The sequence below is a fragment of the Rhinatrema bivittatum genome, chromosome 2 (assembly GCF_901001135.1).
Source record: "Rhinatrema bivittatum chromosome 2, aRhiBiv1.1, whole genome shotgun sequence".
NCBI lineage: Eukaryota > Metazoa > Chordata > Amphibia > Gymnophiona > Rhinatrematidae > Rhinatrema > Rhinatrema bivittatum.
The window spans coordinates 29,816,480-29,840,026 of record NC_042616.1 but is presented as its reverse complement, the minus strand read 5'-3'; the positions used below and the strand labels follow the sequence as shown (position 1 = coordinate 29,840,026).

At 45.1% G+C, this 23,547-nt stretch overlaps 1 protein-coding gene and 1 long non-coding RNA gene across 2 annotated transcripts in view; one reads left to right on the top strand and one right to left on the bottom strand.

Annotated features, from left to right (window-relative positions):
- The window catches only part of LOC115085891, a 318,986-nt gene that overhangs the window by 50,152 nt on the left and 245,287 nt on the right, over positions 1-23,547 (top strand). The gene's annotated exons all lie outside the window — the stretch shown is intronic.
- The window catches only part of LOC115085852 (oocyte zinc finger protein XlCOF6-like), a 393,254-nt gene continuing 379,934 nt past the window's right edge, over positions 10,228-23,547 (bottom strand). Inside the window, exon 4 of the mRNA XM_029592356.1 lies at positions 10,228-16,511. Within this exon, the coding sequence (XP_029448216.1) occupies positions 14,278-16,511 (2,234 nt within the window). The 3' untranslated portion in view covers positions 10,228-14,277. The remainder of the gene's footprint in view (positions 16,512-23,547) is intronic.

Below are 23,547 nucleotides of genomic sequence, written 5' to 3'. Positions count from 1 at the left end.
TAGAAAGGCCGTCCCGGACTCTATTCTGGCCATCCTATCCCCCTGGGCTTTCTCCTATCTCTAACACAGATCACTGCTGCAGCCGAGGCTAGGGAGAGCCTTTGACCCAAAGCCACACAGCTCCGTACGGAATCCGGCTTTCCCAGCTGGAGCCAGTGCAGCCAGGGCCAGCACGAGGGTAGGTGAACCTTACCGCCTTGCAGTCCACCCCCTGGCTCCACCCGCCCCACACACAACTGAGTTGCCTCCAGTACAGCGGTTCTGTTTTCTTTGTTGCAACCGTCCCTTCCCGATGGCTTCACTCCGCCTTTCTTTCCTGGCACCTCCTCTTGCTGTTGATGGATGCCTGGCTGCCGCGGCGTCTGCCTGCCGTCCTCTCCGGCGTCCCCGGACCGGCCTGGGCGCTGCCTCCTGCCATGCTCCGTTTGTACCATAGGGCGAGCGCGCCGCGCGGCCCTCACTCTTATTTCCTACTTGGCGCGAACCTCAGGGGCATCCCCCTGTGATGACGTCACGCTGCCCGGATATTTAAAGCCTACATCGTTTGCTAGCCTTTGAGTTAGCAGGGGTGATACTTATGGATGGGATTCGCTCTCCGTACCCAGCTACTCTGCCTCTCCAATCTTCCATTGGACTCTTAACGATAACGGGGTACCCGCTCCTCGGGAGCCTCACTGGCTTTTCAGGTCTCTATCAGGAAACCGGTACTCTCTCCTCAAGGGCCCATGTTCTCTGACTCACTGCCTGCTCCTACCTTCTCTTCTGCCCGGAAGGATTCGCTATCTTCAACACCAGTGAGTACAACCATCTTCACCTCAGAGCTGTTCCCTGGAACCAGGTACTCGCTCCTCGAGGGCCTGCCTCCATTCCAGCCCTAGTGCCATCTCCTATGTGGAACCGCTGTGTGAGTACATTACCGTCAAGGCTCTCAGGGATCAGGTACTCGCTCTTCGAGGGCCTACTCTCCCTTTCCTGGGGTTTTCCATATTGGGGCTTTGTGCATATTCCACTGTACTCATTACTCTCAGTTCTTTCCACTACAGCACTGCTACCGGAGGAGTCGCTGTTCCAGCGCTTGAGGGATACCGGCCCAGCCGGGCTTCTTCTGCTGCTCACTACTGCCACCTCTGGTGGCTTCATCACAATGTCTAATAAAAGATCAGTCTCTGTGTTTGTGTGTCCTGAGCTGAGCATGACCTGTGGCTCCTCACGGAACTTCCCCCCGTGAGCGTGGTCAGCTGCCACAGTGTCCAAAGGTCCACCCAAAACCTCACTAATTATAACACCCAGCTATACTAACCACATCCTTCGGCAACAATTTCCAGAGCTAAACTGTGCATTGAGTGAAAAAGAATTTTCTCCAATTAGTTTTAAATGTGCTACTTGCTAAATTCATGAGGTGCCCCCTAGTCCTTCTATTATGTGAAAGAGTAATTACCTGTTCAAGTCCTCTCATGATTTTGTAGACCTCAATTATATCCCCCCTCAAGGTTTGGATAAGTTCTTGGAGGAGAAGTCCATTACCTGCTCTTAATCAAGTTTATTTAGGGAATAGCCACTGCTATTAATTGCATCAGTAGCAAAGGATCTTCTTAGTGTTTGGGTGCTTGCCAGGTTCTTGTGGCCTGGTTTGGCCTCTGTTGGAAACAGGATGCTGGGCTTGATGGACCCTTGTTCTGACCCAGCATGGCAATTTCTTATGTTATCATCTCGTGAAGGCCCTCCCAGAGAGATTGCTGGGACGAAAACCAGAGGGATCTCCAGTTCGTCCCCTGCTCCTATCGCTGCCCCAGAGTCAGAGACCTGCAGAGTGGAGAATCTAAAACGGCCGCTGTCTCTGACAGCGCGTCAGGCCCCATAGAGTGGAGAATCTAAAACAGCCGCTGTCTCTGACAGCGCGTCAGGCCCCTCAGAGAGGAGAATCTAAAATGGCCGCTGTCTCAGACCACGCGTCAGGCCCCTCAGAGAGGAGAATCTAAAACGGCCGCTGTCTCTGACAGCGCGTCAGGCCCCTCAGAGAGGAGAATCTAAAACGGCCGCTGTCTCTGACCGCGCGTCAGGCCCCTCAGAGCGGAGAATCTAAAACGGCCGCTGTCTCTGACAGCGCGTCAGGCCCTTCAGAGAGGAGAATCTAAAACGGCCGCTGTCTCAGACTGCGCGTCAGGCCCCTCAGAGAGGAGAATCTAAAACGGCCGCTGTCTCTGACCGCGCGTCAGGCCCTTCGGAGAGGAGAATCTAAAATGGCCGCCGTCTCTGACCGCACGTCAGGCCCCTCAGAGTGGAGAATTTAAAATGGCCGCTGTCTCTGACCGCGCGTCAGGCCCCTCAGAGTGGAGAATCTAAAATGGCCACTGTCTCTGACCGCGTGCCAAAAAAACGATGTGGTTGATGAAGCAGGCACTAAGCCCCTAGTTGAGCAATGCCTGGGAGTTTCCTCTGATCGAGCGCACGTGAAGCGGACCAGGCCCTTTTCCTCCATGGCCCAAAGGACCCTGCAGGCCTCGCACCGCTTAAAGCCACGGGTAGGCCTTTCCATCGCTTCCCTTTGTGCCATGAAAAATGCCTCCAGGGAGCCTCCCCCGCACACTTCTTCCCCCCCTGCCCAAGCTGCCGCCAGTGCCTACCCTAAATAATAGCAAGGCAGCACCTGGGGAACTCCGTTTGCTTCTTCCTCTCACTGATGTTTTTTTTATTTTTTGTCAGGCATGGAGCTACACAAGCAAGAGTAAGGAGGGGAGGAAACAGATCAGAGCAGGAGGAAAGCTCCTCTCACAGAGAAACCAGAAAACACTGTTTTTTATAATGAAAGCTTTGGACGTTGAAGCGTGGGCCCTTGGTCGCTGCAAGAGATGGAACCTCCCACAGGGCGGAGCCCTGCGGGGACTTGCAGCGATAGGCTAGCTCCCGAGCAGAGATGGACACAGAGAAGTTAGTTTTTATTATACTGCAACGTAGATAGTAACCCGAGGAACGGGTAATGATCCCAGCCAGCAGAGGTGATGTCTGTTGGCAATGTTTCGTCTGAGGGCTGCAGCGTGGAGAAGGCAGCTTCACAATTTCACCAGAGCCCAAGAGGGAGATGGGTCCGGTAATGGTCCGCGAAGAGGGGTAGGCCGAGAACCCAGGCCACGATGGAAAGGCCAATGAGAGTAGATCCAGTAGTGGTCCGCGATGCAGGGTAGGCCGAGGATCTATGGAGAGAGAGAGGTGAGAGAATGCAGAGACAGAACAGGAGCAGTAGTACTCACTCTGATGCTGGCAGTTGTAGTAGAAGAGAACCCCCGAGGAGCGGAGGTCCAGGATGAAATAAGGCCCCCGAGGAGCGGGTACCTTAGGCGTCCTCATAGGTGGTAGGCAACCCCCGAGGGTAGATAGGAGCGAAGCAAGGCCCCCGAGGAGCAGGTACCTTAGGCGTCCTTGTTGGTAGTAGATGACCCCGAAGGGTGTAGAGGAGCGAGGCAAGGCCCCCGTGGAGCGGGTACCTACGTCGTCCTGGAGCGAGAGTACACAGAGCGGGAGCGTCTGGTACTGTAGAGAGATCAGCATGGAGGATTCCTTGCCAACTCGTATTCGGTATCGGGAATGGAGATTAAATACCAGAGCTTGTGATGTGATGTGGTGGGGACGCCCCCGAGGTTCCCGCCATGATGCACGTAAAGGACGGGGCTGCGCGTGCACGCGTGCCCTAGGGGACTCCGGGGGAAAGATGGCGAACGCAATCGCCCATGCCGGCCCATGGACGCCGGAGGGGTCGGCCTGGAGAAGCAGAGGCAGCCATCTTCCCGAAAGGAACCGAATCAGGCAGGAAAAAAGTGAGCAACAGAGGGCGCAGCAGTCTGCGACCGACGGGTGCGACAGCTTTTATTATTTTTCAGAAATAACAAGTACAAATCGTCCTCTAGTGAGAAAACATACACGTAACATAGTAGAAACCCCTTCCCAGCCACCCCCCGTATTGTTCATACTTGCATACAACATCTAGAATTCAGTAATACTATCAGTGAGCTTCGAAGTCTTGGGATAAGGACAAAAAACAATAAAACAAATTCCCCTTATTACATATGCATTACAAATGACCCTCCTGTTCCTCTGATTTCATAACAAACACCACATAAATTAAACAGCAAAAGACAGACACTTCATGGCCTATATAATGTAAGAAATGCATCTGTACCCATCAGGAAAAAGACTGTATAAAGGGGTCCCAGATGGATTGGAAGGAAGACTTAGCGGCAGTGAGAGAGGCTTAGATGGCAATAATTGGGTTATTTTTTCCACGACATTAGAGAGAGAAGGCACCCGTTTGGAGTTCCAAGTCTGGGCCACTAGCGATCGAGCAGCAACGAACACTCGCAGACAGAGCTTTTGTTGTGGTTTATTTAGTCCTAAGCGGGCTATGTCAAGTAAAGCTGAAGCTGCGGAAGGGATGCAACTCTCCGTGAAAAGTTTGCTTATCCATTTAAATAGAGTTTGCCAAAATTGCTCAATTCTAGCACAGTGTCACCATATATGTGTAAAGGTCCCTTTCTGTCCACACTGACGCCAGCACAAAGGGGACTGATTTGGGTACATTGCGGTCAGAGGGTCCGATGTTTGGTGCCACCGGAATATTATTTTATAGCAATTCTCTTGCATTCGTGCAGATATTGAGCATTTAGTGGCTACTGAATGCACAGACCTCCACATTTTAGGATCCAAAGTTCCCACTTTAGTGCATGAGAGGGTGTCTGAAAGCTCTGATCATTTAGTAAACTATACATTTTGGAAACTATCCAACGCACTGAGTCAACATGAATGATAGACGTTTCAAACAAAGATCTGCTCTCTCGCATAATATTCATTTTCGTACAGGTTCCAAAATGTGCTTAATTTGTGTATAAGCAAGAAACTTGACATTCCCTATATGGTATGTTCTAACTCTTCTTGCAATAATAGGACGTGCTATATAGGAGAATCCTGAGTATGATCACGTATGTACCTTCATACGTAGCTGCAATAATGTAGCTATCGTGTCTGTAAGCCAATTACTCTAAGGCTTTAAAAATCATTAGGTACCTTGATCACTGTTGGTAATTTTTTGCCACACCGATGGTGTTTACAAATGGTGATTTTTTTGCCGCTCAAATAGTGTTTACAAATGTTAATGACATTGACTTATTTACTTGCACTTGCTTTTCCACATGAAATGGTAAAAGAATTTTCGTGTGTCACGATATGCCACTTATCTTATGCTGTCCGATGGACTCAGATGGATGTAATTGAACTCTGGCGAAAATTATATGACCGACATCTAGATGTTTCGGAGCAAAAAGCTCCTTCTTTCACGGGCTTGTAACTGCCAGGGTGTCCGGCAGCCGAGGCTGCTCTATAACATGACTGAGCTGACTATGAATCTGTGCAAGAAACTATCGGAGAAAAAAGAATCCCCTTAGTTATTGAAAACCACTTAACAATTGGATACATAGAGTGAAAAATGATACATACTTGCTACATGCAGCGAAAAACTGCTCTTCAGTGAAAGTTTGTCCAAAAAGACTGTAAATGGTGCATGGTGAGCTGCGATTGAATGCACTTGCAAAAAAAAAATCCCCGTTATTCCTGTCGGGGATATTTCGAGCGGTGACAATGCTGCCACTCGTAAGCACTGCAAAAGTTTTGTAAAAAATACAGAAAACTTATTAGCTTGGAAAGGAGATCACCGAAATTATTTGTCCGTGCTATGTAGAGCCAGGGGTACTCACTGCGAACTTGTAGAACGGCACTCGACGGTAAAGAAGCTGTCATACCTTTAGCGGGCGCGAAGGACGCTGTCAGCGGCGCCGTATTTAAAGGGGATTCCTCCGTGTCATGAGTGATGACGACTACGTGACGTCAGAAATCTGAATATCGCAAAGAATTGATAAATCTTAAATCAGGGAAAGCCATTCTATTTTGTCATTTAAACCAGAGGGTTCCAGGGTGTTAAGACGGTGTATTCAAGCATTTTCCTTTTGATTCAACGAATTGACTCTGTCGCCTCCTCGCCAGGATGCTTGCACATGCTCAATTATTGCCCATTTAAAATCACTGAATATTATGTCCATGGTCGATGCAATGCTTGACTGCTGGGGCCTTGAGATCATGATTGTTGATCCTACATTTATGTTCAGTGAGGCGTATCCTGATCTTGCGTTTAGTCCGCCCGATGTAAACCTTTGGACAGGGACACTGGAGGGCATAAATAACAAAATCAGTGTTGCAGTTGACATCACAATTGAGCTTGACTTGAAATCCTGTGGTGGGATTGCACCAACTGGTGCCTTGGTGTGCTTGTGCACAGAAGGAGCATTTCCCACAGGGAGTTTGGCCTGAGGTGACAGGTGGTCTTAATTCTGCATATGATGCTCGAATGACTCGTTGTCTAATATTCTGGCCTCTTGAGTAGACAAACATGGGTACTTTATGAAATATTGAGTGCGGACTCAATATAATCTCGTCAGCAAAGAGGGAGAATTTAAAATGATATGGGCCTAATCTCACCCCTCGAGTGGCTGATGTATTTCTGATTCGTGTGGTAAAAGGTTCCAAAAACAGCGCAAATAATAGGGGGGGATAATGGGCCCACCCTGCCTTGTTCCTCTGCTAATGTTAAAGTCCTGCCCGTAACTACCGTTGACTTTCACCCAGGCTTTAGGAGTCTCGTATAATTTTCACAACCATTGCAAGAAGTAAGGTCTGGAATAAGAAAGACCAGTGTAGAAGCTCGAATGCCTTTTCTGCGTCGATGGACAGCAGTACAGAGGGAAGATGTTCCTTATTAACCCAGCAAATTACATTTATTATCTTTCGCACATTATCCGCTGCCATTCGTCGCGAGATGAATCCCACCTGATCCAAGTGGACTAAGGTTGGTAAGAATCTGTGGAGGCATTGAGCTAATAGTTTTGCCAAAATCTTCAGATCTAGATTAATGAAAGATATGGGCCTCTACGAGCCACAAACTGTTGGGTCTCTTCCCGGTTGAGCGATGACAGAAATCCCTGCAATATTTGAATGTAGAGAAAAGGAACCCCCCCTTTTCTAATATAATTAAAAAGAGTAGTGAGAGATTCAGCCAGCATGTGGGAGAATTTGCGATAGCAGCCACTCGAAAGCCCATCCAAGCCTGGGGCTTTACCGGGTTTAAGTGTTTTGATCACTTGTGAGGCTTCCATGGAGGTAATGGGAGAATCTAAAACTTCCTTTTGGTCTAGGGAAAGGGTGGGCAGTTCCACAGATTGCAAATTCAACTATGTCGGGGGTCATTTATAGCTAGATCTTTACCTTATAAAGCTGAATAAAATTCGGTAAAGCAATTCCTAATTTCATCAACTTTCACATGCATCTCCCCCTTGGCATCTTTCATTTTAGTAAACTTGCCCTGAGCCGTTCGTTTTTTCAACTGCCGTGCTAACAAGCTGCCTGATTTATCACCTCCTTCGTAGTATTCTTGTTTAGCTAGATCTAATAACTGATTGTCATCCAATCGTTGGAGTTCTGTTTTTATCGCAAGCAATTTATGATGGACACGCGTTGATTGGGGGTGAACATGCTGGTGCGCGAGCTGTGCAATCTTGCCTAGGAGTCCAGCGCGCCTTTTTTTTCTTGGTCTTTTTTAAGCGAAGCTGCTTTGGAGATAAACAGACCTCGCATCACAGCCTTTGAGCAGTCCCAAATTAACTCGGGAGAAGTTATATTGACTGGGTAAATGTATCATCGGGTCACGCTAGAGAGATAACGTTCCTGGTTGGAATAAATGATAGCTTTATGGAGCAATTGGTTCAGGAACCGACGAGAGAGGGAGCAATTTTAGATCTAATTCTCAGTGGAGCACAGGACTTGGTGAGAGAGGTAACGGTGGTGGGGCTGCTTGGCAATAGTGATCATAATATGATCAAATTTGATTTAATGACTGGAAAAGGAACAGTGTGCAAATCCAAGGCTCTGGTGCTAAACTTTCAAAAGGGAAACTTTGATAAAATGAGAAAAATTGTTAGAAAAAACTGAAAGGAGCAGCTACAAAAGTAAAAAATGTCCAAGAGGCGTGGTCATTGTTAAAAAATACCATTCTAGAAGCACAGTCCAGATGTATTCCACACATTAAGAAAGGTGGAAAGAAGGCAAAACGATTACTGGCATGGTTAAAAGGGGAGGTGAAAGAAGCTATTTTAGCCAAAAGATCTTCATTCAAAAATTGGAAGAAGGATCCAACAGAAGAAAATAGGATAAAGCATAAACGCTGGCAAGTTAAATGTAAGACATTGATAAGACAGGCTAAGAAAGAATTTGAAAAGAAGTTGGCTATAGAGGCAAAAACTCACAGTAAAAACTTTTTAAAGTATATCCGAAGCAGAAAGCCTGTGAGGGAGTCAGTTGGACCGTTAGATGATCGAGGGGTTAAAGGGGCACTTAGAGAAGATAAGGCCATCGTGGAAAGATTAAATGATTTCTTTGCTTCGGTGTTTACTGAAGAGGATGTTGGGGAGGTACCCGTAATGGAGAAGTTTTTCATGGGTAAAGATTCACATGGACTGAATCAAATCACGGTGAACCTAGAAGATGTGGTAGGCCTGATTGACAAACTGAAGAGTAGTAAATCACCCGGACCGGATGGTATACACCCCAGAGTTCTGAAGGAACTAAAAAATGAAATTTCAGACCTATTAGTAAAAATTTGTAACTTATCATTAAAATCATCCATTGTACCTGAAGGCTGGAGGATAGCAAATGTAACCCCAATATTTAAAAAGGGCTCCAGGGTGATCCAGGAAACTACAGACCGGTTAGCCTGACTTCAGTGCCAGGAAAAATAGTGGAAAGTGTTCTAAACATCAAAATCACAGAACATATAGAAAGACATGGTTTAATGGAACAAAGTCAGCATGGCTTTACCCAGGGCAAGTCTTGCCTCACAAATCTGCTTCACTTTTTTGAAGGAGTTAATAAACATGTGGATAAAGGTGAACTGGTAGATATAGTATACTTGGATTTTCAGAAGGCGTTTGACAAAGTTCCTCATGAGAGGCTTCTAGGAAAAGTAAAAAGTCATGGGATAGGTGGCGATGTCTTTTATGGATTGCAAACTGGCTAAAAGACAGGAAACAGAGAGTAGGATTAAATGGGCAATTTTCTCAGTGGAAGGGAGTGGACAGTGGAGTGCCTCCGGGATCTGTATTGGGACCCTTACTTTTCAATATATTTATAAATGATCTGGAAAGAAATACGACGAGTGAGATAATCAAATTTGCAGATGACACAAAATTGTTCAGAGTAGTTAAATCACAAGCAGATTGTGATAAATTGCAGGAAGACCTTGTGAGACTGGAAAATTGGGCATCGAAAAGGCAGATGAAATTTAATATGGATAAGTGCAAGGTGATGCATATAGGGAAAAATAAACCATGCTATAATTGCACAATGTTGGGTTCCATATTAGGTGCTACAACCCAAGAAAGAGATCTAGGTGTCATAGTGGATAACACATTGAAATCGTCGGTACAGTGTGCTGCGGCAGTCAAAAAAGCAAACAGAATGTTGGGAATTATTAGAAAGGGAACGGTGAATAAAACGGAAAATGTCATAATGCCTCTGTATCGCTCCATGGTGAGACCGCACCTTGAATACTGTGTACAATTCTGGTCGCCGCATCTCAAAAAAGATATAATTGCGACGGAGAAGGTACAGAGAAGGGCTACCAAAATGATAAGGGGAATGGAACAACTTCCCTACGAGGAAAGACTAAACAGGTTAGGACTTTTCAGCTTGGAGAAGAGACAATTGAGGGGGGATATGATAGAGGTGTTTAAAATCATGAGAGGTCTAGAATGGGTAGATGTGAATCGGTTATTTACTCTTTCGGATAGTAGAAAGACTAGGGGGCATTCCATGAAGTTAGCATGGGGCACATTTAAAAATAATTGGAGAAAGTTCTTTTTTACTCAACGCACAATTAAACTCTGGAATTTGTTACCAGAGGATGTGATCAGTGCAATTAGTTTAGCTGTGTTTAAAAAAGGATTGGATAAGTTCTTGGAGGAGAAGTCCATTACCTGCTATTAAGTTCACTTAGAGAATAGCCACTGCCATTAGCAATGGTAACATGGAATAGACTTAGTTTTTGGGTACTTGCCAGGTTCTTATGGCCTGGATTGGCCACTGTTGGAAACAGGATGCTGGGCTTGATGGACCCTTGGTCTGACCCAGTATGGCATTTTCTTATGTTCTTAAGTGTGCTCTCTTGGAAGGCATCTTAATAAGGATTCATTCAATTGCCCAAAACGCTGCCTATTATCACCTAGATTGCAATGAATGTCCAACCACATCGGGGCATGGTCGGACCAGGTGATGGCTTCGATTCTCGCACTGATAACCTTTGTCAGTATAGTTTTGTCAACTAGAGGGAAATCAATGTGCGAATATGTTTTATGTGGAGAGGAACAGAAGGAATATGATCGGGAGGAGGGGAATAAATGTCTCCATATGTCTACCAAGTCCCAGTCCCCCAACAAGGTGTGACAGGCTTTTTTAGTGCCAGATGGTAACCTAGTTTGGGTGAGAAATTAAAATCTCCCCCTATTATAATGGAACCCTCCCCTTGAGATACCAGGAGTTCCCTAATGCATTCTAAAAAAATTCCCTGATTGTGATTGGGGGCATATAAGGACAAAAGTGTATATATATTTCCTGCTACGCGTACTCTCATCAAAACGTAACGTCCTCCTGGCTCAGAATGTTGAGCTAGCAATTCATGAGTTAAGTGGGAGGAGATGAGAATACCAGTTCCGGCATAGTTGGCTTCTTTTCCACTTGCTGCTACATATTTATAGGGGTGTTCCCGAAACTGGAGCAAATGCTTGTGCCTCTTGCAGAGATGTGTCTCCTGGATAAAAGCAATTGAGGCGTTTTGACCTAATAGTTCCCTGCGTAACAGAAAGCGTTTCCTGTGGGTGTTAAGGCCTTTAACATTGAGTGATATTATATGAATCATTTATTTATTTGGGGGGTTTTTTTATACTCGCATTTGTAGGTACATCATGTCGGTCTACGTAGAACTGTATTAACAGGAAAAGAGAGGTACATGAAACTGTAACATTGCTAACAAAAACAGGGTTAAGGAATTTTAAGAGAAAGGAAAGAAACAATAAGATAACAATCTGAGAACAATGAGGCAGGTGAAACCACGGCGAGGTCATAAAAACAATGGATTAGACATCAAACAAGGTATTGAGTATGAAGAATGATGGTTTAAGGGTAGGCTCGTTTGAAGAGCCAGGTTTTGAGTTTTTTCTTGAATTTCTGGGTGCACTGCTCTTGTCGGAGATCGGGTGGCATGGAATTCCAGGAAGATGGACCTGCAATGGAAAGGGCATGTTCTTTTGTGGTGGTGAGGTGGGAAAGCTTAGGTGAGGGTGTGCATAGAGCGCCTTTATAGGAGAATCTGGCTGGTCTGTTAGGGGTGTGGAATTGTGCATGCTCTGGTTGTGTAGGGTTTTATGGATGATGGTGAGAGTTTTGCAGATGACACGGGAGGAGATGGGGAGCCAGTGAAAATCTCTGAGGATGGGGGTGATATGATCTTTTTTGTGGGTATTAGTGAGTATTCTGGCAGCGGAGTTTTGAAGCATTTGTAGTGGTTTAATAGAGGCTTTGGGGAGACCGAGGAGTAGGGAGTTGCAGTAAATCTATTTTGGAAAATATTGTGGCTTGTAGTACAGTGCGGAAGTCGTTGAGGTGGAGGAGAGGTCTGAGTTTCTTTAGGGCGTTTAGTTTAAAATAGCATTCTTTCAAAGTCGAGCCGATGAATCTTTTTAGATTGAGGTGGTTATCTATGGTGACCCCAAGGTCTCGTACGTGCTGCGAGAAGGTAATTGCTTGGGGCAGGGCGCTTATGGGGTGGCGAGATGATAATAAGTTCCATTTTGGAGGTATTGAGGGCAAGGTTCAGGTTGGTGAGGAGGCTGTTGATTGTTGATAGGGCGTTTTCCCAGGTTTTGAGGATATTGGCTAAGGAACCCGTGATGGGGATTTGGACATCGTCCACGTAAATAAAGTGATATTATGATATCAAAAATAAGGTGGGCCAATAAGTGACGGGCATAGGTATGTTATCAAATAATAAGAATAGCAAAAACCTGAGGAGTCTGGTATTCTCTGTTAGTTCAAGCATTTCCATAAACAATTCTCCAGTACAATTTCCCCTCTGGTGTTTCGCATCTCCTAACTTGTGCAGTGGGGCCTTGCCATGACTAAGAAAAGAACCCGGACCTGATCTCCCCCCACTACAAAAAAAAACCAACCCTGTTCTGCATTAAGTCGAAAGGGTAGCCCTTCATAACTCACTTAGGGCTTACAAAATAATAGTTCTGGCGGTTGTATAATTAAGTTCTAAAGCCTCTCAATTGTTGGCTTAAAATGATTACAGTGAAAGAGAAAAAAGGAACCGCAAATGTCACTGCTCACAAGAGTGAAGGTATTGAAAACCTGCACCTTGTTAGCGAGCACACAGTAAGTAAACAGTTCAGTGTTTCTTCATCTCCAAACCACAGTGACCACTCCTTTCTCAGCCGCCTTTCGCCGGAGCCTTCGGCCGCCTCGTTCAACTCGGCGCCATTTTGGAGTCGGGACTGTCATGGCAGGAGCTGGGGGCGGATGGAGGAACCTTAAAATTCGCCATCAATCCCACTTGCTGAAACGCAGCCGCTGTATCTTGCAAAATGTTAATGCAGTAGGAGACTCCTTTATATTAGAAAAAGAAGGCAAAGGGGAACATCCATCTATAGCGTATGTTTTCTTTTCGTAGAACTTCAGTTGCCTCCCGTAGCTCAAAACGCTTCCGGATTGTGCTAGGAGCGAGATCGTTAAAAATAGATATTTCAGCTCCCCGCCAGAGATTCTGCCTTTTAGCTATTTTCAAAACAGATGCCTTCTGTGCATAGCTGTGCACATTAATGACAATATCCCTTGGCTTATTACCTCGGCGAGGGCCCAGGGCGCTATGAGCCCTTTCAGTTCGAATTTGAATTTCTGAATTTGGAGTGTCCTCGGTCTGTCCATCTGCATGGGTTAGCACGTAAGTACAGAGCTCTGTTGCGATGGAGGAGCAATCAGAAAATGTCTCCGTCTCGGGGATGCCTCGACTGGTTTTCTAAGTCCTCTATCTTATCGGCAGGCGAGGCTAACTCCGAAGTCAGGGATTTATTCCGAGCATGTTCAACATAACGCTGCGGGCCTCTGTGCGAGTTTCCAGTTCATCTACGCGATGTCCGGTAGATGCGAGGTCTTCACGTATTCCAGCGATGGATACCTTTAATTCAGATTTGTGTTGCCGCATATCTGACCTCTAAAAACCACTCCTAGAGTTCAGACTGCATGGGAAAGTCCTGAAAATCTGGGGGAATATTAGAATCGCTGTCGGTGGTGTTGGGTAATTCCTCCGCGGCCTGCAAGCATGGCTCTTTAGAAATGTTAGCCAGCTGTCCGCCATCTTCACCCACTCACTGGTTAGTTCTGATGGTAGTTTGTAAAAGGAGAACTATTTCAAATCGGCGGTTCTCTTCTCTGGTAGCCATGTAGACGCTCTGTAGATTGATTAGTGAGATCATGATACTCAAAAATCAGGATTTTGATGGCTTTAGAACTGCATAAATGAATAGTGGGGCAGGAGCAACAGGTTCACGCAATTATTCAGTAGCACGGCAGAATAGCGCCCCACGAGTGTGGGATTTCTATCAAAAGCTTTCTTAAGAGTCAATCCATTTCCATCAGTCATCTTTTGCAACTTTTCCTTAGATATTTTATTTACTTCCATTTTGGGGGGGCTCTCTTTGCACACCCTACAGTTTAAATACAAGGTTTTTGGCATAAAAGTCGCAGTACATTATCTCCTTTTTATCTCCAGGGGTCCAATTAACTGAAGGCAAATCTCTTAATTTTTTCATTACCTTCTGGGGTCTGTCTGCTGCTGCAGTGGTTACATGAACAGCTTCAGCATGGCCTACAGATGCTCCAAGGTCCTTATCTTCCCCTGAAGATTCAGCGCTGCCGCTACTCCCATCATTACCTTAGGCTAAGGGTGGGCGCCTTTCTAACCCGGGCAATGTGCAGCCAATGTGAATTTTTCTTTTTGTTTCTTTAAAAACTTCAATAGTAGTAGCCACCTCGCTGAGATTTAGTCCAGATATTGTACATCAGGGTCGCCAAATGAAAGTACACAGCAAGATTTTACTCCATTTACGCCATATGGTTTCTTTCCTCTGTGAATCACTTTGTGCTTTTTAGTTGAGATTTCTGCCCAAAGCATTTATCACGCTCACTACATGTAAACGGTTTCTCTCCTGTGTGAATCCTTTGGTGAATTTTCAGAGTTGATTTCCGACTGAAGCTTTTATCACACTCAAAACAAGGAAAAGGGTTCTCTCCTGTGTGGATCCTTTGGTGAATTTTCAGATTTGATTTCCGACTAAAGCATTTATCACACTCAGTGCAAGTAAAAGGTTTTTCTCCTCTATGGATTCTTTCATGACTTTTCAGTTCTGATTTTCGACTGAAGCTTTTATCACACTCAGTGCATGCAAATGGTTTCTCTCCTGTATGGATCATTTCATGATTTTTCAGTTCCGATTTCCAAATGAAGCTTTTATCACACTCAGTGCATATAAATGGTTTCTTTCCTGTGTGGATCCTTTCATGCCTTCTCAGTGTTGCTTTCCAACGGAAGCTTTTATCACACTCAATGCATGTAAATGGTTTCTCTACAGTGTGGATCCTTTCATGTATTTTCAGCTTCGATTTCCAATGGAAGGCTTTATCACACTCCGTGCATATAAACGGTTTCTCCCCTTTATGGATCTTTTCATGTATTTTCAGTTTTGATTTAATATGGAAGCTTTTATCGCACTCAGTGCATTTATATGGTTTCTCTCCAGAGTGGATCCTTTCATGCCTTTTCAGTTTCGATTTCCGATTGAAGCTTTTATCGCACTCAGTGCATTTATATGGCTTCTCTCCAGAGTGGATCCTTTCATGCCTTTTCAGTTTTGATTTCCGATTGAAGCTTTTATCACACTCAGTGCATGGAAATGGTTTTTCTCCTGTGTGAATTCTTTCATGGTCTTTTAATTCAGATTTCCTACTGAACCTTTTGTCACACTCAGCGCATATAAATGGTTTCTCTCCTGTATGGATTCTTCCGTGACTTTTCAGTTCTGATTTCCGACTGAAGCTTTTATCACACTCACTGCATGCAAATGGTTTCTCTCCTGTATGGATCATTTCATGATTTTTCAGTTTTGATTTCCAAATGAAGCTTTTATCACACTCAGTGCATATAAATGGTTTCTCTCCAGTGTGGATCCTTTCATGCCATCTCAATGTTGCTTTACAACGGAAGCTTTTATCACACTCAATGCATGTAAATGGTTTCTCTACAGTGTGGGTCCTTTCATGCATTTTCAGTTTTGATCTCCAGCGGAAGCTTTTATCACACTCAATGCATGTAAAGGGTTTCCCTACTGTGTGGATCCTTTCATGCATTTTTAGTTTCGATTTCCAAAGGAAGGTTTTATCACACTCGGTGCATGTAAACGGTTTCTCCCCTTTATGGATCCTTTCATGTATTTTCAGTTTTGATTTAATATGGAAGTTTTTATCGCACTCAGTGTATTTATATGACTTCTCTCCAGAGTTGGTCCTTTCATGCCTTTTAATTTCTGATTTCTGATTGAAGCTTTTATCACACTCAGTGCATGGAAATGTTTTTTCTCCTGTGTGAATTCTTTCATGTGCTTTTAATTCCGATTTCCTACTGAACCTTTTGTTACACTTAGAACATGTAAAGGGTTTCACTCCTGTGTGAATTCTTTCATGCATTTTTATGTTTGATTTAGAACTGAAGCTTTTATCACACTCTTTGCATGTAAATGGTTTCTCTCCTGTGTGGATCCTTTCATGGTTTTTCAATAAATATTTGTGACTGAAGCTTTTATCACATTTAGTGCAAATGAGATTTTTCTCTGCTGTGTGCATCCTTTGATGCCTATTCATATTTGATTTCCAAGTGAAGCTTTTATCACAGTCGGTACACGTAAATTGCTTTTCTCCTGAGTGGATCTTCTGAGGCACTTTCAGTTGTGATGGATAAATACAACTTTTATTATATTCACTACATGGAAATGCTTTCTCTATTGTAGGAATCTTATTTTGCAATTTTAATACTCCTTTACTTGCACAGTCACTGCCTGAAAAGGGTCTCATCCCAGTCTGTCCTCTCAGCTGTTGTGTACTTTGCTCACACGGAGTCACATTCTCAGTGGAGTCTCCTTTCTGGTTTCTCAGCCTTTCCTCTGGCTTGCACTGATTCCAGCAGTTTTCCTCCCAGGCACAACATGGGCAGGTATCCGCTCCATCTTTCTCTGATACAGTTTTAGTCATTTCCAGCTGTTTAGTGGGGTCCTCAGGATGCGTCTCCTCGTGTCTTCTCTTGGACTCATGGATCTCTGAATAAGAAAATAAAGAACAAACATTATTTGATATGAGGGAGACTCACAGTGACAACGGTCAGGGTTTTTCCAGTATTATCACACCTCAGAGGGAACAGGGGTGTAAAGCAGCTGCATCACCTCCTTTCTGCAGCATTCTGGGATGAACTAGAGCACACCGCTGGGTCTCAGAGGAAGACGAAGCTGAGGACTGAATATCTCAACTCTGTGAGGTGGATAAAATTCTCAGAATTCTTATTTTATGTAACTCACACATAAAAACTATTTTATAAATTAACAAATTATATTTAAATAGCCCTGTGATAGCCAACACTCAGTTCAAAATATTAATGGACGTCATCATACACAGCTACCTTTAATAATGCAAATGCAACCCGTGCTTCACTATAATCACAGACCTGACTTGAAAGTCCTTACAAAAATGAATAGTGAGCCCGTCTTAATGAAAGGGTGTGCCAACATTCTGAATTTTTTTAATTCGACATCCTGGGTCTTTTCTTCAATGATGTAGGAAGAGAAGACCCAGGATGCTGGTGCACTCCTGAAACAGATCAGTTCTGAAACGCAGATCCATGTTGGGTTTTGATAGAAGAATGTTGACAACCACTTGGGGATGGCTTCATTAAAGGAGATGGCAAGAAGTCAAAGCTAATAAGTACTTTAAATTGCAAATATAGCAAAAATTCAAACAGAAGAAATTTAACATTAACGAAGACGTGTTCACTGTTGTCCATTTTTCTTAAGGACTTTCAGGTGAGGTCTATGATTATAGAGAAGCAAAGATTGCCTTTGCCAGATTCATGGTAGCTGGGTATGAAGACCTCCACTAATATTTTGAACTGAGTGCTGGACATCACAGGGCTATTTAAATGCCATTTAAGTTCATTTACAAAGTGGTTTTTCTTTTGATTGTATTTTTCCACTTTGGATATGGATGCTCTACTGTATATAAGTGCGATGTGACTCCCCAGGCCTAATAGTATTTCATCTATTTATGTGGATTTAATTAACCAACACCCATGAAAACTCGGTACCATATAATCAAAAATAAATAATGTCTCATAATAAATCCTCATAAAAATCCAGCTACAGGTAATAAATAAGCATTCCCAGCGACAAAACACAAGAATCAGTGAATCCAGCAGGCAATGGACTGTTGAGAACGGGGGTGTTTAGTGCGCCCTTGGGCCTCAGCCCGGGCCGAGCTGAGGGTTGACGGTGGCTCCGCATGGCTAACGGGCTGACCCTCTGCCAGGCCTGCAAGCTCCCAAGGCCAACATCCAAGGATGTTGAAAGTTGAATGGTCCTCCGACCATTCTGAGCCCTTTCAGACCTGCCCAATAAAAGGGCATCACAGTAATCAAAACTGGAGAAAAGGATGGTTTGCAAGATCATCAACATCTATAATGCAGCCATATCAGTTCATTGTAAATAACTCTATATGATGTTAAATTCCTACAGTATTTCTCTCCTCCCAGTTCGATCATCCTTGTTCATTGTAACTGCATTCTTTCCTTGCACAGGTTCCAGTTTTAATTTATTTTGCACCCCCTTGTTCAACTGTAAACCAGCATGATGTGATTGTATCATGAATGCCGGTATATAAAAACCTTAAATAGGGAGGCGCTGTGGAGGAGAGAGCCCTCTGGTGAGAGGGTTTGGTCGGGACGGAGGTCGGGGCTCCAGCCCCTTGAGAGTGCAGCCGGGAACATCTACACGGACCGATACGCCCCGCGCCCCACGTGAGGTCATCGACGGGGGACGGTTTGATTTTCCCTTTAAATTGAACTGGCTACAGCGTTTTCTTGGAGGCGCTGTGGAGGAGAGAGCCCTCTGGTGAGAGGGTTTGGTCGGGACGGAGGTCGGGGCTCCAGCTCCTTGAGAGTGCAGCCGGGAACATCTACACGGACCGATACGCCCCGTCCCCCACGTGAGGTCATCGACGGGGGACGGTTTGATTTTCCCTTTAAATTGAACTGGCTACAGCGCGCAGCCGTCGGCGCGCAGCCTAAGCCGCGCGCTAAAGGGGCGCACCCCTTCTTGAAAATATTTTACTGCTACTTTTACTGCTTTTATGGGCAGGAAGAGAAAAGTAAAGGTCTGGACTTCCTCTCCAGGGTTGCCTGTGAGGGGACCAATGGACTCACACATCACTAGGGGGGTAAGTCAACTTAATTTAAGAACAATTCCAGATATTTCCTTTTCCTCTGGATCCCCTGAAGCCCAGGGACCATTGCAGTTATCTCAATCAAGTATGGAGTCTGCCTCAGCATCCCAGTTTAATTCTTCAGGGCCTAGAGAAATTGTTAAAACAAATATTGATGTGACAAATGTTTCTTTAAATATGGGAAAAACTGAGGAGCGTTTGAATCAGGGACAGGGTTTAACAGTCCCTGTATCCATGGTTCCTCAGAATATTACTTTGAGGGATGTTTGGATGTCTTTGGATAACCTGCAGAAAATTGTAACTAATTCAATTGAGCAAAATAGAAATACTACAGCAGAAATTAAAAATGTGCTGGAAAGACATAATAATTGTTTGGTACAGCTAGAGAAACACACTAAAGTTATGTCTAATCAGATAGATAATCTTAAGGAAGTAAACAATTCCTTTATCAAAGATGGGTTGGCAATTCATCGGCAGATGGAAATTCTGGAAAATCAAAATAGAAATAGAAATTTAAGGTTATTAAATTTCCTCGAAACCAGATTATTGTCTGCCATTGAATTGCTAAAAAAAATATTTTATTGAAGTATTATCTATTACAACAATTGATGATACAGGTATATCCAAACTTTATTATATACCTAAATCTAGAGTAAGGACACGAGAAGGACAAGAAGATATGGATGTTGTCCAACATTCCCCGAATTTAACTTCCTTTTTAGAAGCCTCTACAGATGATATCTCACAAAGGTCTACTTTATTTGTAACTTTCTGTAGGGAGAAGGATAAAAATTTAGTGTTACAAAAATATTTTGAACATAAAGACCATAATTTTTGTGGACAACAGATTCAAATTTTCCCAGACGTGGCCAGAGCCACGCAGGAGAGACGAAAACAATTCTTGTCTTTAAAACCTCGAGTGGTAGCTTTAGGGGCTACTTTCTATTTAAAGTTTCCCTGCAAGTGCTCTGTGTCTTATCTGAGGAATACATTTATTTTCCAGGACCCTTCCCACTTGGAGTCCTTTCTAGTGGACAAAGAAGCTGGTTGAGAAAGTTTAAACTGCTATAAATGTATATTCTCCTAATTTGTAATGTGTGATTACACAATTTTTGGTATATTAATTTTCTTGCAATAAGCCTCCCGTAATGTGGACTTGATACTACTGTTACCGTTTGCTTGTGAGGGGTATTTTGCCTGTTAAGAAGGTTTGATGTAAAAAAGGGTATTTTCTTGTGTTTTTTTGCAATGTTAATTGTTTAAAAACTTAATAAAATATAAATTAAAAAAAAAACAACCTTAAATAAAACAAACAAACAAACAAACAAATAAATAAATAAATAAATAAATAAATAAATAAATAAATAAATAGTGTGGAAATCACATGGGTTAACTTTTTATTATTTTTTTCAATGAACCAAGGATCCCGCTCAACTAAGGGAGGGAGAATGCTTTCACCTGGGAAGCCTCCTCCAATTTTCCTGTTCAGCCAAAGCATGGGTTGTAAACCTACCATCTGCCAGAGCAGCGGTTCTCAAGGGGTGGAAGGTGCGTCACCAAAAATCGGACAGAGCAGGCTTGAGGAGAGGGCAGAGTAAGGAATTTCTTCTAGGAGTCGAAGGATGTAGGATGGAGGCGGCTACAGCCTGAAGGGAAGAATGGCACAGGGGTGGCCAGTGTAATTCTCCTGGAGCAGTTTTCAGATGGTTTGCACCCCTCTCGTATGGAGTTCACCAGCATTTGACGCTTACCCTGGAAACTGCCCTTCTACCAAGCACAGTCAATGCCAGAGTGTGAGAGAGATGCACTGGATACCGGAGGCCACAAACCCCAGAGGAACTGGCCACGGGAGTTAGGCCTACTGCCATGCTTCAATAGTGAAGAAAGGGGCCACTTCACAAAGAATATTCTCAGACTAGGGAAGAAGCTATAAATGTCAATTTAATAACACCTCCTCCATTTGTAACTTTCTGGACACCTTCACCCTGCTCTCAAGCCTCCGAATCTCTTGCAGCCCATTCTAGAACCACCAAAGGTTGTTGCCTTTGAAGAACCCAAGCAATTGGGTAAACCCCAACTCTCACTTGATGAAAAACAGAGGCGAAGACAGAATAACCTCTGCCTCTACTGCGCAGCACAGGGACATTTTGTCAGTCAGTGTCCCAAGACACCATCCTGCTTCCTCTCCACGATTGATGGTACCAGTGTCCCTCACCTTCAGGAAATACTCAATTCAAACTGAAGCTTTAATAGATACCGGAGCTGGGGGCAACTTTATTCAAGATTCACTGTTACACCAATGTGGCTGTCCTACTACCAGCTTGACTACTCCTTGGGTTATTGCTTCCATTTACGGAGAGCTCTTATCTGGTGTGAGGCCCTTGGAGTGGCCTGGGACTGGGGTAGGCCGGAGAACAGACCAGGCTGGACTCTGACCGTTTTTCACCAGTTTACTTTCAGCTTTATATAACAGAACAGAAGAAAATGGCTGCTTACCTCAGCAGACTGACAAGCAAAAGAAAAACTTCCAAAACAGACACAGCACTTAATTACAGCTTCCTTCTTCTTCCTGGGGCCTTCTCTTCTCTCTCAGGGCCTCACCTCTTATCCCCTACCTCAGGGAAATGCCCCACCTGAAGATCCCCTTCCTGTCTGTCCTAAGGTGGAACGGGCCAGATAGCTGGAGCCGGTCCCTTAAGGCAGTCTGAGGCTTTCTGTCATGTACTCTATCACTTTCCCTCCCCCTCTGCTCAACCTTCCTTAGTTGAGTGCCTGCCTGTACAAGGGAGACTTCCCTAGAAAGGAAGTCAGTATTTGCGTTCGCTTTCCCTGCTCGGTGTCGGACTTTAAAGTCAAATGGTTGGAGTGCCAGAAACCGTCTCATTACCCGTCCATTGGACTCCTTATTCCGAGCAACCCAGACGAGGGGTTGGTGATCCGTCACCAGCGTGAACTGGCGGCCCAGTAGGTAGCAGCAAAAAGCCTCCAAGGCCCATTTAACAGCTAAGGCCTCTTTCTCTATCGAAGAATAGCATCTCTCTGGGGGTAGTATCTTCCTGCTAAGGAAGGCTACTGGGTGTTGCTGGTCTTCTTTCTCTTGTGCGAGGACGGCTCCTAGCCCCACCTCTGATGCGTCTGTCTGTACTATAAAGGGCTTGGTAAAGTCCGAACTTAGGAGAACAGGTTCAGAGCATAAGGCCTTCTTTAAACCCTGGAAGGCCTCCTCCGCCTCTGCAGACCATTTAACCTTCTCTGGGGCTTTCTTTTGTAACAGGCGTGTGAGGGTTACGAACTGTCGATAGTAACCGATGACACCTATTAAGGCTCTCACCTTACTCTTTGTCTGTGGGACTGGTACTCGGGTAATTGCTTTTTTTTCCCGCGCCTGCGGGTGGACCTTTCCTCTCCCAAGGGAGTATCCCAGATATTGTACTTCCTGAACCCCCTAACTTACATTTCTTGGGGTTGCCTGTCAGTCCAGCCCTTCGTAGACTTGTAAGTACTGCCTGTATTTGCCTTAAGTGTGTCTCCCAGTCTCCACTGTAAATGACAATGTGGCTGCCCTACTACCAGCTTGACGTCTCCTTGGGTTACTTCTTCCATTTACGGAGAGCTCTTACCTGCTTGCGGAACCACGGCCACCCTGCTCATCTCTATACAGAAAGGGTCTCACCAAGAGAGCCTTCAGTTCCATGTACTACCTAAAACATCCAGTCCTTTTGTACTTGGATTACCCTGGCTCAGACTCCATTGACTGGAACACCTTACAGATCAATCACCGGGGTCCATCCTGCCAGGAACACTGTGCTCTCTCACCTCCGGGTACCCTGCTCCAGGCCACCTTGCCAGAAGTACCGGATCTGCCACTTCATTACACATCCTGCTCCAGCCAATGCTCTCAGACACGACGAGAAACTCCAGCATCGTGCAATTTTGCAGTCTGCTCCAAACCTCGGAAATCCGTCATCGTGGGGGTAGAGGCCACTGGCAAGATAGCAGAGACTGTCCTCATCCAACCTGATGACCTTGGAACCTCTAAATCACATCCTTGCCCTCTGAAGGATCCTCGTCTGTAGAACAGGATCGATCAGCGAATGCTCCCTCAGTTCTGTCGAAAGACCAACGAATCCTTAGATGTCATGTTGAACCCCTCGAGTTCCCAGACGCTAAAGATGTACCTTCGACTTCTCCCCAGAAGCCAAAGAAGAAAGGCTTGGGAAGGGGGAGGACAGTTACGTTTACCATCGCGGAACAGTCCCGTGAGCGGCTTCACTCACCCCAACGCTGTCAGCCAAACGCTCCCGTTCCTTGCAGCAGGGTAACGCCGCCACTCCAGCCTCGCTTCTAGGCAGGCATGCGCAGTCTGTGCCAAGTTATGAAGACATCACAGTGGGAATCTGGGCTCTCGGGGCATCCCGATGTCACATGGCCAGGAATATAAACCCTGGCAACGCAATACAGAACTGCCTCAGCACGTCAAGTCCTCAGCTTCAGCCTTGCATCCGTCGAGTCCTCAGCCTTGCATCCGTTGAGTCCACAGCCTCAGCCTCGCCTCGGTCATAGCCTCTTGGACTCTGTCGTAGCCTGGCCCATGCCAAGACTCGCTCACCCACTGTCGGCGCAAATCTTAGGGCTCAGCCCAAAAGGTTGAGCCACTTGCACTGCTGCAAGAAGGGCTGACGCTCACATCGTTTCCAACATGCTATAAATAATACAATTATCCTGGGGGCGCTCTTCTGCCGGCAAACAAGATGGCCGCGTAACTCCTTCGCTCCGCTCCCGCCGCAACAAAAACAGTAGCGAAACCCCATGTCAATCTCGCTGTCCCTTTCCAAAGTCGGCGTATCGGCTACCTTAAGCTCCCAG